The sequence below is a fragment of the Neocloeon triangulifer genome, unplaced genomic scaffold (genome assembly GCF_031216515.1).
Source record: "Neocloeon triangulifer isolate White Clay Creek 2 clone unplaced genomic scaffold, ASM3121651v1 ptg000014l, whole genome shotgun sequence".
NCBI classification, from domain to species: Eukaryota; Metazoa; Arthropoda; class Insecta; order Ephemeroptera; family Baetidae; genus Neocloeon; species Neocloeon triangulifer.
This window is the reverse complement of record NW_026775556.1, coordinates 5,134,566-5,150,755: the sequence shown is the minus strand read 5'-3', so window position 1 is coordinate 5,150,755 and position 16,190 is coordinate 5,134,566. Positions and strand designations below refer to the sequence as shown.

General features: G+C 38.6%; 3 protein-coding genes across 4 annotated transcripts in view; 1 reads left to right on the top strand and 2 right to left on the bottom strand.

Annotated features, from left to right (window-relative positions):
* LOC132200343 (delta-sarcoglycan-like) overlaps positions 1-3,781 on the bottom strand; it is a 58,596-nt gene extending 54,815 nt beyond the window's left edge. The window contains exon 1 of the mRNA XM_059625744.1: positions 3,767-3,781. Within this exon, the coding sequence (XP_059481727.1) occupies position 3,767 (1 nt within the window). The 5' untranslated portion in view covers positions 3,768-3,781. The remainder of the gene's footprint in view (positions 1-3,766) is intronic.
* A 3,402-nt stretch (positions 3,782-7,183) lies between these two features.
* Positions 7,184-9,078, bottom strand: LOC132200710 (uncharacterized). The gene is made up of 5 exons (XM_059626382.1): positions 8,944-9,078; positions 8,387-8,516; positions 8,057-8,254; positions 7,748-7,841; positions 7,184-7,650 (listed from the first exon to the last, which is right to left on the bottom strand). The coding sequence occupies exons 2-5, from the start codon at positions 8,500-8,502 to the stop codon at positions 7,210-7,212; spliced, it is 849 nt and encodes a 282-aa protein (XP_059482365.1). The 5' UTR covers positions 8,503-8,516; positions 8,944-9,078; the 3' UTR covers positions 7,184-7,209.
* A 2,308-nt stretch (positions 9,079-11,386) lies between these two features.
* On the top strand, positions 11,387-15,308 carry LOC132200709 (coatomer subunit beta). 2 transcript variants are annotated; one of them, XM_059626380.1, is made up of 14 exons: positions 11,387-11,543; positions 11,604-11,695; positions 11,750-12,149; positions 12,202-12,409; positions 12,464-12,691; positions 12,747-13,093; positions 13,150-13,330; positions 13,383-13,519; positions 13,581-13,797; positions 13,859-13,876; positions 13,944-14,282; positions 14,333-14,597; positions 14,661-14,806; positions 14,863-15,308. In XM_059626380.1, the coding sequence occupies exons 2-14, from the start codon at positions 11,605-11,607 to the stop codon at positions 15,178-15,180; spliced, it is 2,895 nt and encodes a 964-aa protein (XP_059482363.1). In that variant the 5' UTR covers positions 11,387-11,543; position 11,604; the 3' UTR covers positions 15,181-15,308. The 2 variants fall into 2 exon arrangements, with proteins under 2 accessions (XP_059482363.1, XP_059482364.1); XM_059626381.1 differs by lacking the exon at positions 13,859-13,876 and having other exon boundaries at positions 14,863-15,302.
* The last annotated feature ends 882 nt before the right edge of the window (positions 15,309-16,190 follow it).

Genomic DNA, 16,190 nt, shown 5'->3' with positions numbered 1-16,190 from the left:
TAATGGGTTAAAAATTTTTGTAATTATGAAAAAATAGCAATTTTTTACACTAAAGTAAAATTACTTAATGATTAATTTTAATCATATTTTCGTGCTAACAAAGGAGCATTAAAAATTTATATTTGCAACAGAATTGCAAAATTAATACTTAAGATATTTAAATCTTTTTTAAGTTTTTAAGTAAAATTTATCTTATTGTTAGCCAAGCAACGATAAGTCTCTTTTGGTGAAAGTCTTTAATTCAAATTTGATAATGCGTAGAACATTTGTTTGTCTATAAACATTTGGAGTGAAGCCAAAAAGGAGCATATGACACCAGAAAGGGTTGTTTACATAGTGATTGCCCACACAAGAGTACGTCGTGTTTTTCGCGCGCATAAACCCCCCAATTAGTTAGAAGTGGCTCGAGGGGTTGATTCGTCAGTGTCCGGCTGGGTCGGATGGCCCATTTTTTGCCCTCGGCGTACGACTAATTGCCTTTTTGCGGGCAAAAAGCTCAGCGAGACAGATCTTTGGCGGAAAACGAGAGTCGTCGGCGGCGGCGGCCTATCTGGGGATGTGTCAAGAGCAAAGCAGCAGGCCTTATCGCGTGAGGCAGCGGCCGTGATTTACAACTGGGGGCGTAGCGAGCCGAGTAATGCGCGGCTGATTGCACTTTGACGATTTCCCTTTTGTCACCGCGCCCGGCGCACCACCAGCAAGCTCCATTTTTAACCTCACCTGACAATTAATCTGGCTCGCGTGTCACCCCGTTTTATTCCTTCGCGTATATATATTTTATCTCTGCCGGGCGTGTTCCGTTTTTCGCACCATTGTCAGAAGACGCCGTTGGCATTCGCGATTTTTTCGTGCAACTTCCTCAATGCGTTATTGATGCTAAAATAAGAATTCCAACTCAATTTTTTACATTATGAAGTTTAAAATAAAAAAGAGAACCTCTTAACAACTTCCTACAATTATTTGATTTCCTGTTCAATTAAAATTTCGAGAAATTGTTAATTTTATGTATTTTAAAACCAATTAAACAGAAACATTCCATAAAACAGGCAAATTTACTGGAAGAATTAACTTTTAATTAGAGTAAGGTGTAAGATTTCAAAACAACATGGTGGATTATTGTATTGTAAATAAAATATTGAAATTCATGGCTTCATGGGAATGTAAAAGAAATATTTAAAGAGCAGGGTTTCTCTTCGTGTGATACAGCATAAAGATACAGACATTTTTTTTTTGCTCATTATTTATTATAATTTTTGGTGAATCATAGCCCATTACAGCAAAATATTATGCATAAAATTTTAATTATACTCATTTTGTCTTTAATATAACAGAGAGTGAGGCTCTTAAAAATTTGCTGAAAATTTAAAATAAAAAAAATGACAAATAATTTTTTTTAAATTTGAATTAACATTTTATAATTTGTCGAAATATATTTAATTTTGCATAATATTATTTTAGGTTTTTTTCATTATTTTTTTTTTTACAAAAAAACGACCATTAAAAATTGATTGACAGCATTAGTGCTGGACACACGCAAGAAAGAGCAATTTATTCAGCCAGTTTGAAGCGAGAGCGGAGGCAGATAACACAATAAAATCCTTTTGTCAAATGAATAGAGTAGCGGAATCGGGGCTACCAGCGGCGATGCTTGGGCTCTGCTTTCTCTCTCAAGCCATCGATATCTCTGCGAGCTAGCGAGCGAGCGGCTCTCAACGGAACATTTGATAGGGCTTGAAGTCAGCTTAACAGGTTTTGCCGGCCTCTTTACAAGATGCTCTCGACAGAGAGCCCCTCGAGGGGCGAACCACCCTCACCATCCCTTTCTCTCTCTTACTTTCTCGCCTGCGTTTTTTTCTATATACATTTTTTCCGCAAAGAGGCCGCTCGCGTTAATCTCAATAATTCACGGGGTAAAAATCAGTCATGTTGTACTTTTGCAGCTCCTTGACCGAGTACCAGTGACAAAAGTCTGCGCGTATTAAAAATGCAAGGGTGGGTGGGGGCGCCGTCGCGGTCGGGGGTGTTTTGGCTGGTGAAATATTCACGGCGAGGACAGCTAGGGCAAAAGTGAATTTGCCCGCCGCACATTATGCATGCCAACGACACACGAGGTGTGGAAATATTGTGATTAAAAATTCAACACCGCCAGGTGAAATATGAACACACGCCTCGGGCGTTGCATAATTCACGCCGCTTCCTTCGTTCTCCACCGCCGATGCGCCGGCGGCCCGCCGGAATTCCCTCGCTCTCACGCCTACGACCTTCTTATCGCTCGCCGCGATTCGTCTCTTAATTAGTGCCAAAAGTCACACTTTTTTTCATTTCAAACTCGTTCAATTTTTAATCTCAATTTGCATTCAAAAGGGACTTAAAAGTTATTTCATAAAATTTAGAGTAGTTGTTCCAGCATTATTTTGGGAATTGAAATCGCTCTTTGCAAAATAAGAGCTATCATAGGAATTTGAAAAATTTTCCTGTGGTTTTAGAATATTTAATTCTATTTCTAGTTTTTTAACTTAAAAATATACCAAATTTTAATTTATTTTCCCGCACAAAATTTTTCAACTGAAGACAAAGTCAAATGCAGTGGAATAGATTATTCGTTAAATTAAAAAAATCAAATTTCAGTCCTTTCTAGCGCACTTCTGGAATTCAGTTAGAAGATCATGCAACCTGCATATTGTAAAAAAAATATATATATAATAAAGGTGAAAAATCGAATCGACTTTAAAAATAATTATATCTGACAAAAAATGTATTTTTGTATTTTAAATGATTAAATTAATTTCTTTCGTTCCATAATAATCTCTTTAAATAAAATTAAAATCTTTCATAACATTCTCTCCTCATGCAAATCAAGACCCTTTTTTTCTGCCACCCCATCTCATTAATGAACAATAGGCACCTCTGAGAACTTTTTCATATTTCAGTTTCCCGGAGCAAATCTCAACCCCGCTGCGCACGTCGGAAAACTTTTCCTTTTTTCGCGCTTTAAATGACAAAATCTAGTTTTAATGAGGCGTGTGCTTTTTGAAAGAATAACCTCAAAGCGTCTTCCTCTTCTCTCGCTCTCAAAGCACATTATGCCGGATTAGTTGGCGCGCTACACATTATTATATAATCGCGCGCGGCAGCATAAAAAATAAGTTTCAGATGCTGTCCTGCTGCAGGTTATTGTCGCCGTTGTTTGGAGCGGCTAATTAAAAGAATCCGGCGCGTGTTGCTGCTCTCCGGCTGCAGGCTAAATAATTAGCTCCACGACTCATCAACGGCGTCCAATTTCACGGGCTGAATTAAAAACCTTCGCGAATAATAATGAGCAACAATGAAGACCCTTTTTTGAGCATAAAGAAAAATGTCCTGAATATTTTTGAGCTCAGCAAAAGTTTTTCAGGATTTTTGTCCCTTGTCCATGTTTGAAATGAAATTATCTTAAGCTATTTTCAATCTTAAAATCAGGACAAATAAGACATTATTAAAACGGCTGATTCATTTTTTATATCACTAATAAAAGCATTATCATTCATACAAAAAGAAAATTATTTAAGTGCAATTTGTGTAAGAAACTAAAACATTTTGTTATACCCAATTTTCTCTTTTTTTTGTGAGCTTTAATTAAAAAGATCTTTAAAGAAATTTTCAAATGCGTGGCTGACATGGAGTTTTTGGCCGAGTTAAAAACAAGTAAATCAGATTTAATTGTGTAGTGTAAGCCTCGAGTAGGACAATTTTCAATTTGCAAAGCGAGAACGAGAAGGGAACTTACTTTTCCGGCGGCGAGTCTGACTGGCTTGCAAGCTGCTCTGCCAAGTCACTTCGCTGCTGCGCTGACTTGAGCCCTCCTTCGCACGTTGTATTTCGGCCGATTTTCGCCTATTTCAGGCCAAATTCGGGCTAAATCTTGATCCCGGCAAGACACGATGTTCTTTGTCAACAAAGAAAGCCAGTACTAACAATAAGCATAATTGGGCGTGTCCTGTTGTCTAAATCGGCAAGAACGAGTTTAGCAACCCGACAAAGATGTCCCGACGGAATTAATCAAAATATCGCTTTGATTGAAAGTTTTAGATTTTTGGCGATTGAAAATTTTGTATTTACAGAACAATTAAGGCATAAGGAAAATTGTCGCGTATTTTATTTTTTCGATCCGAGCAGCCATTGTCGCGCTTCGCGCTATGAGCATAATTACGAGCCGGCCTCTGCCTTTCGCTTTTTTAGAGTAAATTTCCGTTAATGCCAATCAATTTAACTATGAAAAGTTCTTTTTTCTAGATTGTTGTTGTGGAGAAAACGGAACGGGTTTGATCAAAATAGAATCAGGAAAACGTTTATGACCTTTCAATGCAAATTTAAACGTGACCGATTTTTCCAAATCTCGCACAACAACAAAGCGTGCCGTTCTCTTTTGCTTTGGCACATTAGCGGAGCGAACGGGTGGCACGAAATAATAATGGATGAGTAATTGAGGCGCGCGGGCTCGCAGTCGAATTGGCAGTAGTAATGAGAGCTCGCCAAAGACACTGCACGCCTCACTGGGTGGCACATTCGTTCGTTCTGTGTCGCTCGCTCATTATTCCTACCGACCGAGATTAATTAGAAAGGGTGACTTGTTTTGAGGCACAGAAATGCCGGCGGCTGCATTTCCAGCTGCAGAACGCCGCTTTTCGGGTGATTAAAGCCGGGCTTTGAGTTCAAAGCACGCGTGCGGATCTGATACAAATAATCATAACCATCTCTCGGTCGGCTGGCTGGCTGATTACGTTTCGCCCAGTCAGCGCGCGAGAGAGAGAGAGAGAGAGCCGGCACACAGACTGCTTTTTCGTCTCTTTGCGGCTCCACTTAATTTGGACCGAGCCGGAAAGCTGCTCACGTCAATCGATTTGCAACGACGAGAAACGCGATTAAAATAATCCCCTAGTCGTGGTTTTGATCTATTGTGCTTATTTTCCGCCCAGGAAAATTTAATGCTATTTTTTGAAACCTTTTGTTTGGTGCGCGGGTTGATGGTATAATATAAACGGTATTATACATGAAAGTTCGATCAGCTGGAATAATAAAAAAAATATACAATAGGCTCAAAAGCCTAAAATCTTTACAGAATTTAATTTTCGGTAACCTATTAATGTTTGGTCAATATCTGCACAATTAAAAGATTGGATTTTACAAAAAAAAAAAAAAAAACTGTTTATTCTGCTCTTTTGACAAATATTTAAAATTCGTCGTTTAAATAATGTGAATATTCTCTGCTTTTTACGTTGCGAACAATACAGCTCTTTTACCGGAAAAACGGAAGAAAGATGCAGTTTCCACCTTTCCTCTTGCGCGGAGAGCACACTTGGGCAAGAGAACGTAGTGTGTCACATTTGCAAGTAATGGCAGTCTTAAACATTTACAACGTGAAACTTTTCGCAGCTTCTGGAGAGCGGCAACGCACTCGCTTTCCACTGAAATTGAATGCGAAACGCAAAACTTGACACTTGGCAGCGACGTAGCAATCCGTTTAATAATGTTTTATAAGTGCATTCCACATTCAGCCCGCATACAAACGTGTGCTACGCGGAGTTAACTCGGCCGGGATGATTTATGCAACCTGCCCAACACGCCCGACTAGCCGGATGCCTATCCTTCGCCCGACTTCTAATATTCGCTCTTTGCTGTGGCGGCCCTGCCTGCTCTCCCTCGTTATTGTTGTTATTTATACTAAATAAACTTGTTATTATGCTGCGGAATTACGTATTGCGAGCATGTATATTGTTTGCCATTAGTTTTCTACTACATATGGTTTGTATGTGTGCGGGCAACCCGGCGAGCGAGCGTTTGTGATTTAAAATTTCTAATTCAGTGTGCTGGCCGGACGCTCCGCGCTGTATTTTCCCATTTGCTCCTGGTGTGCGATTAAACCGGATTTGGATCATCTGCGATTCATGGCGCACTCTGAAAGTTAATGGCCGCAGCGAAACCGTTCTTTTCAGCTTGAACTCAAGTTTATAATTTGGTAATCTTCAATCTAGAGTGCAAAATTCAGATTTTAACACTGCATGGAAAGACACACTGTTAGTTATCTAAACAGTTTATGAAGAGAAGTGTAATAAATTACTAGGATCTTCATTTCAAAATTTTCTGACCCGAATATTATAAAAATAAATATAAATTGTTTATTTTTAATAATTTGAAACCCCTTAATCACATTTTAACAGATAATTGATAAATTCACCTCCTTTTTCCTTTAGGAATTTTCCCATTTTAAATCTATATATAAACTTTATATTTTACAATAAACTAGATATTTTTTTAAATATTTAAAAATATTTTCAGTCTTGCAATAATTGCAAGTAGCTGTTTCAATAAATTATTAATCAAACCATTGTGAGTTAGTAAGGGTTATTTCGTAATGATCGGAACTTGTCAGATCCCCGAAGTCGAAATCAGACCGGCGCCTGATGCATATTTAATGGGCGCTCGGCAATAAAAAGCGGGTTCATAAAAGGCTCCTCTCTCTCGCGCGCGCGAGGAGCGAGCAAAGCGAAGATTAATTCTATGCTCTCTCTGTTCCTGCAAACAACTTAACCTTCCTTTTCAGGTTTACGGGCATGTTCTACGGAATGTTATTTGCTTGGGTCCAATCAGACGGAACGATCGCGCGTCATCGGATAGAGAGAGAGACTGCTCTTCTCGTCAGAATCGAGCTGCAATAATTCCGAGGTAATAATTAAAGCCGCGGCGGTGGCGGAGAACGGCTTTGAATACTCATTTGCATGCCTCCCCTGCCCTGCAGTCTTTTTGTGCGGCGCGGCACATGCAGAAGCAGGCAGGGGTGAACGTCGAGAGCTAAAGGATTTGTATTTGTGTTTCGCCGAAACAAGTGAGACTCTCGCAAAATAAATAATGACTCCCCTTCGTTCTTTCTCTCATTCCCTGATAATTGAGCCAAACACACAATGAGGCTGCCGCGGAAAATAAAGAAAGCGCACAAAAGAACGCTGATAATTTGATCCTTCCACTTTTGCTCGCCTCCAGCCTGCTTTGCTTTTTTCTCTATAATGATTTTACCATTTTTGTGTGAAAGCCTGGCATTTTAAAAGCACCCTCATTCGATTTTAATGAGAAGTGCGTTTCGCATTGTGCAAAAAACTTATTATTTTAAACGGTGTTTTATACAATCAGAAAATTTAAATGCATTGGATTTGCGAAGGAAAAAATGTATTAGATTCAATCAAAAGTTACATCTCTGGGGATCAAATTCATTGCTGCATTATCAAGATAACTTTGACATATATTCAAATAAAAGTTGGCCGTAAAGTGAGCATCCTTGGCGCCCTCAGTCATGGGGACGCGGTACAGATTGAGATTGACGCCGTTTGGAATAGCCTCCAGTGCCTCCACTCCTTCCAGCACGCTTTTGGTCCTGATTTTCCCCACACCGGCTGGGACTACAGAGTCCTTTTTGATGCTGTCTCGGTCGGGCAGCAGCCGCGGACAGGGGTTTCCACCTTTCGGAGGGTTGGCATCGATCAGCACGTGGCCCGTTATAACTTCTTTGGGTTTCTTCACCTGGTAGCCGACGTGAGGGCCGCGTGGCCCCTCTCCTGTATATCCAACAAAAGGACTGTCCAGGTCGATTTGCACTTCAACACTTCTAAACGTATTCGCCTGCAAAAATGTTAGAATAATTTATTTTTATTTTTACAGAGGATTAAATTTTTGTTTAATTTTGATAGAATACAGCAAGATTTTTTTTAATATCCACCTTTTCTTGTATGTTGACCGTGGCTTTCATTTCAACAGGAAAAGCAAGTCTCCTCAAATTCCCGTTGTTGTCTTTCACCAGAATCGCATCCATTCTAATGTAAAAGTGTAAATAAGCATTTCAAAATAGTCAACAACCTTTGTAAACATTTGGAGATAACAATAATAATATTTTGGAGTTTCTCAGAAGAATTCTTCACTCTATTCACTTTAATTTTTAATTTCATTTTTTTCTTTATCTAACTTCTTCACCAAAAACACTTTAATGCATTAAATTTAAAAGTAAAATATTTATTCCATTTTGACTGACCTTAAAGCTTGATAGTCTGCGGAGGAAATATGATAGTCTCCAGCTTTCTTTTGAAAGTTTCTGCCCGAAATTAGGTTCAATTCGCGTTCAATTCGTTGACGGGCGACTTTATATGCCCTGAGCACCTTGTAGAGGGTTCCCTCTCCAGGATGGTCGCCAATAAGATTATAATCAACATTAGGCTGGAATTCCCAGCCCCTGAAATTTCCAATGTTTATTCTTAAAATTTTTTATCTTCCCAACATGCTGTATAGTTATATATAAAGAAAAAAGTGTTCATGAAACTCCACGATTCAAAGCATAATTGTAATAAACTGAATATATAATCACTTTGTGAGCCCGTCATCTCTTAACCACTCGTATTGGCCCAGTGCAGGCGGAGCTTTCCCCCTTGCCGCCAAAACGTTGGTGCTTGAAAGTGTAATCGCCATCATCACAATACACATATGAAACCTCCATCCTGAGAAAAAAAACTTGTGGTATTTCATTTGATTTATAAAATTATTTGTTCATTTCATCTACACAATATATAATGGACCTGTCAAACAAACCTGTTGTCCTGCACCCCATAGACTAATAATTTTAACATTATACTGAGAACATAATATGACTTTATAGTACAAAATTATTGATATTAAAAACTAAGTTGTCAATTATTTATTCTCAATTGACGACCTGTGAATCCTGTCAACATTATGATTATTTATTTTTCATTTTTCTTTTTTTTCTGATTATAAATTATATCCAAAAATTTCTTTATATCAAACTTCAACAACTGTGTATGAATCTTTACTGTATATGTCTTTTTAATGAACCAGTCACCTTTTCTGAATCTAAATATTAATTTTAAAACAACACAAGAAAACATTAACAAACGCTTTTCTTACCTACGTACTGCCATTTTGCTCTTTCCGGTTTGGCTTCTCTCAGAAGTCACGGCGCGGAATGACTTGAGTGTTATTGTAATGCAGCATTCTCATCTTAAATACTTTTCCAAATAGACCATATAAACTTTTTGTTGTAAACTTTGACCTTGTCACTCATTTCCAAGCTGCTCAAACGCCTGCTTATCTTGTTTGATAACCTCTGCAAATTCAAGCTCTGCAAAATAATGATTTTTTCCCTGTTAAGGTCCACTCAATTAGGGAAAACCAGTGCTTCTAGGCCATTCCATCAGATCTTTGGGGATTCTCACAAGCACCAATTGATAGCTCTGGAGTTGACTGCACTTGTAACTTCTTTCTCAAATAAATAATATAATTTTTATCAAAAAAAAAATGGAACCTAACAAATTCAAAAGAATACAATTTGTAACCATAAACTTCTCACGCGATTGCTTACACTTATTGGATAAATTGCAATACATGGACTATATTTTTTTACCTATCAAGTGAAGAAGCAGTTGGCACTCGAGGAGACGTTCATTGAAGAGCGGGGTTTGTCATTGTTAAAATTTTTATTCATAAGTAAGCGGCGCAACCAGTTCTGGTAATTTTAATTTTATGAACCAATCGCTAAATAAAGATTACCTTTCCCAATCAATCCATCTTGAGCTATCTCATGTGATAATGTATTCTTTTGTATATTACTCAGCGAGCAGTGCGTTTGCTCTAATGAAAGAAATGGGTCGGTTCTGAAATTCTGTTAGTTTTAAAAAAAAATTCCGTTTTTTTTTCTAGAATTGGTGTTCCCAATTTTGCTGATTATTTTTTGTATATTTTCTTGCTTGTGATCGCTCGTTATATAAGGTCTCAGACTGTGACCTGAACTGATAGGGCCGTTTGTTTTTTTAATAAACTGGCCCAATATTAAATGAAGTCCAATGAGCCGGGCGCCAAATTTTACTCTAGTGAAGATGGTACTTTTTATTTGCTTCCCTACGCTGCGATTTTAAAAAGTTTTATTTATCATCAGTAATAATATTAAAAATGAACGTTGTAAAATTTTAGTGAAAAAAAATGATTGTTTTCTTGACATTGAGGTTCTCTCGTTGAGAAAGGAAACTCAATTTTCAAGGAATATATGTTAACCGTCGACAGAAAAATAAATGTGCTGAAAGTCGAGTGACACACGCGCGGTGGTAGACTTTCAATTTGCATGCATTTGCCGAGATGGGTCGCGCGCGATCATCACCACTCGCCATATGGCAATGCATATTCCAGTGTGTGTCGTAAAAGAAAAAAATGATGCGGCGAAAAGGCCGAATGTCAGCCAGGGATCAAACGCGTAATGTTTGGGGAGCATTTTGTTTATTGAGTTTGTTCAATCAAGCCTGCAGCATGAATAACACACTCGCAGATAAATCGCCTTTCTGCCTGACATGATCGTGTTTCGCAAATTGAATTCGGCCGAGCGCAATATGTCTCTCTCTAGATAAGCAGCCGCTGCAAATAAATGTGTGCAGCCTCTTTCCTCCTCCTTCGAATTTTTTGCCTTTTCCAATCCGTTTACGTGGCGGGGCGAGGTGTATTTATTTCGCGACCAAAATGCGCGCACGCACCCTTATAGTGCGCCCACCTATGCTGCCACCATCCCACTTGTGGCTCATTTTTTTGCGCTTCAATCGCCACTGAAAGCACAAAGAGCCAAAAGACTCTCTTGACGAGGATTCGACTCAAAGGCCGCGGCCGGAACTACTTCGACATCTTTTCCTTTCAACGCCAACAGACTCTTTTCCACATACTTAATTCCAGTACACTTATTTTTTTTTCTTAGAGGATTAAGGGAAAGAATAAAAATAAAAATTGACTTTCTTCCAAATATTTTACAAGATATGCTAAATATTATGCTACAAAAATTAGAGGTAAATTGAGTATTTTTTAACAAATATAATAATATAATTAATAATAATATAAAATATATTTTGTTCTTAATAATTTTATATAATAATTTAAACAAATATGGATTTTTCGCAATTATTTACTCTGAACTACATAAAAAATATATAAAATTATAAAACCATATAGAAAAATTCAAAAGTTAAAAAGCAATAAAATTATTACCATCGAAAGTCCTTTATTAATTTTGTCCAGTGAATCAAAGCATGACCCTGTTTAATTTTACTGCGGCCAAGGTCCCACAAGGCATGAAGAAGTTGCCATAAGTTTCACCACGCCCACTTCACAAATAAATAACCGGTTGATTTTCTCTGGGACCGGTACTTTTAGTCACTATAAAAGTGTTCTTTTTTCGTTTAAAGGGCCAAATTCTCATCTAAATATATAAAAAATTTTATATTCTATACAATGTGATTCTAAGTTTTATTTTTTCGCGCTAAAATCTGGTAATAGCTGATGAAATCAAAACTTCAAATATATGAAAACCGGTAAAATTAACTTAATCGCGACACGTCAAATGTCACCGGCTTCTGGCTCTTGACACACAAGACACGTCCCTAAAATTTTCGAAGCCGATTTTTTGCCGAAACTCGCCTTAAATCACTTTCGGCATTGAATTTCCCGCGTCAGAGTTCTCTGCACGAATTCAGGTACGTCCCTTAACGTCAAAGTTTATCTATTTCCTGGTTTTTACTTGATAATTCTTGCAGAATGACGGCGGTGGAGCAACCATGTTACACCCTCATAAACATGCCCTCGGACTCTGAGGCCCCAAATGAAATGCAGCTCCGGGCTGATTTGGGTAAAAATAATTAACTCTCTATTGACATGTTGATTTATTTCCTAAAATTTACAGAAAAGGGCGACATCAAAATTAAGATTGAGGCCCTGAAAAAGAGCATCCAACTCATCCTGGCTGGCGAACGTCTTCCTGGCTTGTTGATGACTGTGATCAGGTTTGTGCTGCCCCTGCAGGACCACATGATCAAGAAGCTGCTGCTCGTCTTCTGGGAGATTGTGCCCAAGACCACCCCCGACGGAAAACTCATGCAGGAGATGATTTTGGTGTGTGACGCATACAGAAAAGATTTGCAGCACCCCAACGAGTTCATCAGAGGATCAACGTTGAGATTTTTATGCAAACTAAAAGAACCTGAGTTGCTGGAGCCTCTCATGCCTGCTATCAGAGCTTGTTTGGAGCATAGGCACTCGTATGTGAGGAGGAATTCCGTTTTAGCAATTTTTACGATATACAGGTTGGAAAAATGAAATAAAAATTGTCCAAAACTTACAATTTTTGTTACTTAGGAATTTTGAGTTTCTGATTCCGGACGCCCCAGAGTTGATTTCTAACTTCCTGGAAGGAGAGCAGGACATGTCATGCAAGCGTAACGCATTCCTCATGCTTTTGCATGCTGACCAAGAAAGGGCCCTCTCCTATCTTGCTGCCTGTCTCGATCAGGTTGCCTCTTTTGGGGACATTTTGCAACTCGTCATTGTCGAGTTGATCTACAAGGTATTTCCACGCAAATTCAGAAGTGAACATTTTATGCATGATTTCCTTATTCAGGTCTGCCACGCAAATCCGAGTGAAAGGTCTCGCTTCATCAGGTGCATTTACTCGCTACTCAACTCGCAGAGTGCTGCGGTGCGCTATGAAGCAGCAGGAACTTTGGTCACCCTCTCGAGCGCTCCGACGGCCATCAAAGCAGCTGCTTCTTGTTACATTGAGTTGATAGTGAAGGAGAGTGACAATAATGTGAAGCTCATTGTACTTGACCGTCTGATTGCCCTCAAGGTAAATTTTCATAAGCAGTTGGTCTTCATTTTGCTCAAAATTGATATTTCATCAGGAGCACCTATCTCATGAGAGAGTTTTACAAGAGCTGGTGATGGATATTGTCCGTGTCCTTGCAAGCCCCGATCTGGAAGTGAGGCGCAAGACTCTGGCTTTGGCTCTTGAGTTAGTCTCCTCCCGCAATATCGAAGAGCTTGTTTTAGTTCTGCGCAAGGAAGTGGCCAAAACGCACAATACCATCGAACATGATGACACTGGCAAGTACCGTCAGTTGTTGGTTCGCACTCTTCACGCTTGCTGCGTCAAGTTTCCGGATGTGGCGGCCACTGTTGTGCCAGTCTTAGTCGAGTTTCTCTCCGACAGTAACGAGCTTGCTGCAACTGATGTGCTTGTATTCTTAAGGTATTAATTCTTCAAATAATTTTTTCCCCTACAAAAAGTAGATTTTTTTTAAACAGAGAGGCTATCCAACGTTTTGAGAACTTGCGGCCTCTGATCATTGAGCACCTGCTTGACGCCTTCCCATCCATCAAGTCGGCAAAAGTCAGCAGGGCTGCCCTTTGGATTCTCGGCGAATATGCCAGCACCGAAGATGACATTCAGGCTGTCATGAGCCAACTTCGACAAGCACTTGGAGAGGTAAAACTGTCCCATCGCATGTTTGCTTTTGCTTAATTCTGATTGTACTCAGATCCCACTTGTTGAAGATGAGATCAAGAAAGCTTCAGGAGAAAAGACCGAAGAGGAAGCCACATCTTCAGTGACTGTGCAAAAATTAGTCACCTCTGACGGCACATACGCATCGCAGTCTGCTTTTAACACAACCAGGTACAAGAAATGGAAGATTAAATTTTTATATTTTACTTATATTATTCCAATATTTTACCAGTGCTGCTAAAAGTGGAGAAGTTCGACCCCCGATGAGGCAAATGCTGATGGACGGAGAATTCTTTGTCGGTGCTGCTCTTGGCACAACTTTAACTAAACTGGCTTTGCGCTTTTCGTTGCTGGTCAGTGATGCCAAGAAGCGTAATCGCCTTTGTGCTGAGGCAATGCTTGTTTTGGCCTCCGTGATTCATCTAGGCCGTTCCGGCCTGCCGACGAAGGTAAAATGAAGTTCTCAGGCCAGATATATGCCATTATTTAACTCACTCAAACTATTTCCAGAACAAGTCTGCGGATTTTGTAATTACTTTATTTCAAATTAACCTTGTGTTTTTTATGACTTTTTACTGAAAAACTGAATTTCTAGGCAATTACAAATGATGACGCCGACCGTCTTTGGCTTTGTTTGCGGGTGCTCTCGAACAACGATCGTCCTGCACAAATTGCCACGGTCTTTGAAAGGGAATGCCGTCGTGCTTTGGCCACCATGCTGGCCGCCCAAGCTGATGAAGAAGCAACTGCCCAGCGAGCTAAGGAAAAGCCAGGCGCCATTGTGCAGCCAGATGAGCCTGTCTTGTTTGCCCAGCTGGCTCCAAAGGGTGACCTTGGAGGTCAAGAAAACGTTTTTGACGCCAGTCTTAGCCAGGCAATGGGTCTGGCCAGGAGTCAAGATGCATCAATTGCTGCCTCTTCTAAACTCAACAAGGTTTGCTTTTTGAGCTCCACAACTGAAGGTTTTTCATAAATTTTTTCCAGGTCACACAACTGACTGGTCTTTCTGATCCAGTTTACGCTGAGGCTCTGGTGCATGTCAACCAGTACGATATTGTTTTGGACGTGCTGGTCGTCAACCAGACTGATGACACTCTGCAAAACTGCACTCTAGAGCTTGCCACCTTGGGCGATTTAAAACTTGTGGAAAAGCCTCAGCCGATTGTTTTGGCCCCGAGGGACTTTTGCAACATCAAGGCCAATGTCAAAGTGGCCTCAACAGAGAATGGAATCATTTTTGGAAATATTGGTAAATATTTCCTTTTTTTTTATAAATTTGGATTGGTTGAAAAATAACAATAAAATATTTTAGTGTATGATGTGAGTGGCTCCACTTCTGACAGAAATGTTGTTGTATTAAATGACATTCACATCGACATCATGGACTACATTGTGCCAGCCAGTTGCACAGACACAGAATTCAGGCAAATGTGGGCAGAGTTTGAATGGGAAAACAAAGTATTTTTTAATTTATCTTGAAATATTTGGGAAACCATGAGTTTTTGAAATTTTAGGTTTCCGTTGTCACCAGTGTTTCCGATCTGCACCAGTATTTGCAGCTGCTGCTGAAGAGCACAAACATGAAGTGTCTGACTCCCGAGAAGGCCCTCTCCGGCGAGTGCGGCTTTATGGCAGCTAACCTGTATGCTCGTTCCATCTTTGGCGAAGACGCCCTGGCAAACCTGAGCATTGAAAAGCCCTTTGGCAAGCCAGACGCATCTGTTGTTGGACACATCCGCATCAGAGCCAAGAGCCAGGGAATGGCGCTCAGTCTTGGCGACAAAATCAACAACACGCAAAAGGCACCAAACCGAGCACCAGCTAATGCTTAAATTTTGTTCTGCATTTTTACTACTCGTAGAGAATTATTGCATTGTCACTTTTGATTTGATAGTGTTAATAAATTTAAGAAAATTAATCTGATGTTAAATACCTGTTGCATATCGTTTTTCACCGTAACCTGCAATTTAAATTATACTTCATTTGCAAAGTTCAGCTGAGGAATTTACTATTTTTTGGGCACAATTAGCCCTGAATTCCCTAAAATTTATTTTAATAGTTGCATTTAACAAATTTTTAGCACTTATATAAAAAGTTCAGTTTTATTTATAATTTTCTTGTCTTAATCTATTAGTAGATCTGTAGAAAATAAAAATAATGGTATCTATATATAGCTTAATTTTCACAAGCTATTCAGTTCAGAGAACGTAATCTTATGTGCTAGAAAATTTTTATCCATTATTTCCCATCATTATCATGATATTATAAACGAGCCTGTTTGGACTCTAATCAAAGTCAATGATAATCCACTATAAGTTAATTTTCAGAACAAAATTTCCTTTAGCTTGTTTTACTGCAAAAAGATGAAAAAAATAGTTTTATGATATTATTTACAATTTTGCATAATGCTTTTTTTTATCACAATGCAATACAAAACATGTATTCAATAATTAAATGTTAATGATTTTATCTGTCTGCCCAAATTAAAATTCTAATAGAAATAATATATTATGTATCACGATGTATCATAATATAATTATTGTATCACATTCATAATACCTTAATTTTTGAATATTTGGTCTTAAACGTTTTTTTTTATAGACAATAAATTTTTTTTACGCAATTATAAACATTTTATTTATGAATATGAAAAATGAAAAAAGTATTTTAAATCAGAAAAAGCAATTTTATTGTAAGCTAAAAAATAATTTTATTTTATGAAGATTTAACTCACTCTTATTCAAAACTAATTTTGATGCTATTTTATACTTGATTATTGCACCTTTTCCATTTCAACAAGCTTGTTTTAATAAAATGTTTACTTTTTCACATTTGTGCCTCG

Excerpts from the sequence above, each read along its gene's own strand:
- LOC132200710 (XM_059626382.1), bottom strand. The coding sequence starts at position 8,502 with ATGTGTATTGTGATGATGGCGATTACACTTTCAAGCACCAACGTTTTG. Across the intron at positions 7,842-8,056 it reads GCAGACTATCAAGCTTTAAG|AATGGATGCGATTCTGGTGA; the intron begins GTCAGTCAAAAT and ends CTTTTACATTAG. Across the intron at positions 7,651-7,747 it reads CGGTCAACATACAAGAAAAG|GCGAATACGTTTAGAAGTGT; the intron begins GTGGATATTAAA and ends ACATTTTTGCAG.
- LOC132200709 (XM_059626380.1), top strand. The coding sequence starts at position 11,605 with ATGACGGCGGTGGAGCAACCATGTTACACCCTCATAAACATGCCCTCG. Across the intron at positions 12,150-12,201 it reads GCAATTTTTACGATATACAG|GAATTTTGAGTTTCTGATTC; the intron begins GTTGGAAAAATG and ends TTTGTTACTTAG. Across the intron at positions 13,331-13,382 it reads TTCGACAAGCACTTGGAGAG|ATCCCACTTGTTGAAGATGA; the intron begins GTAAAACTGTCC and ends GATTGTACTCAG.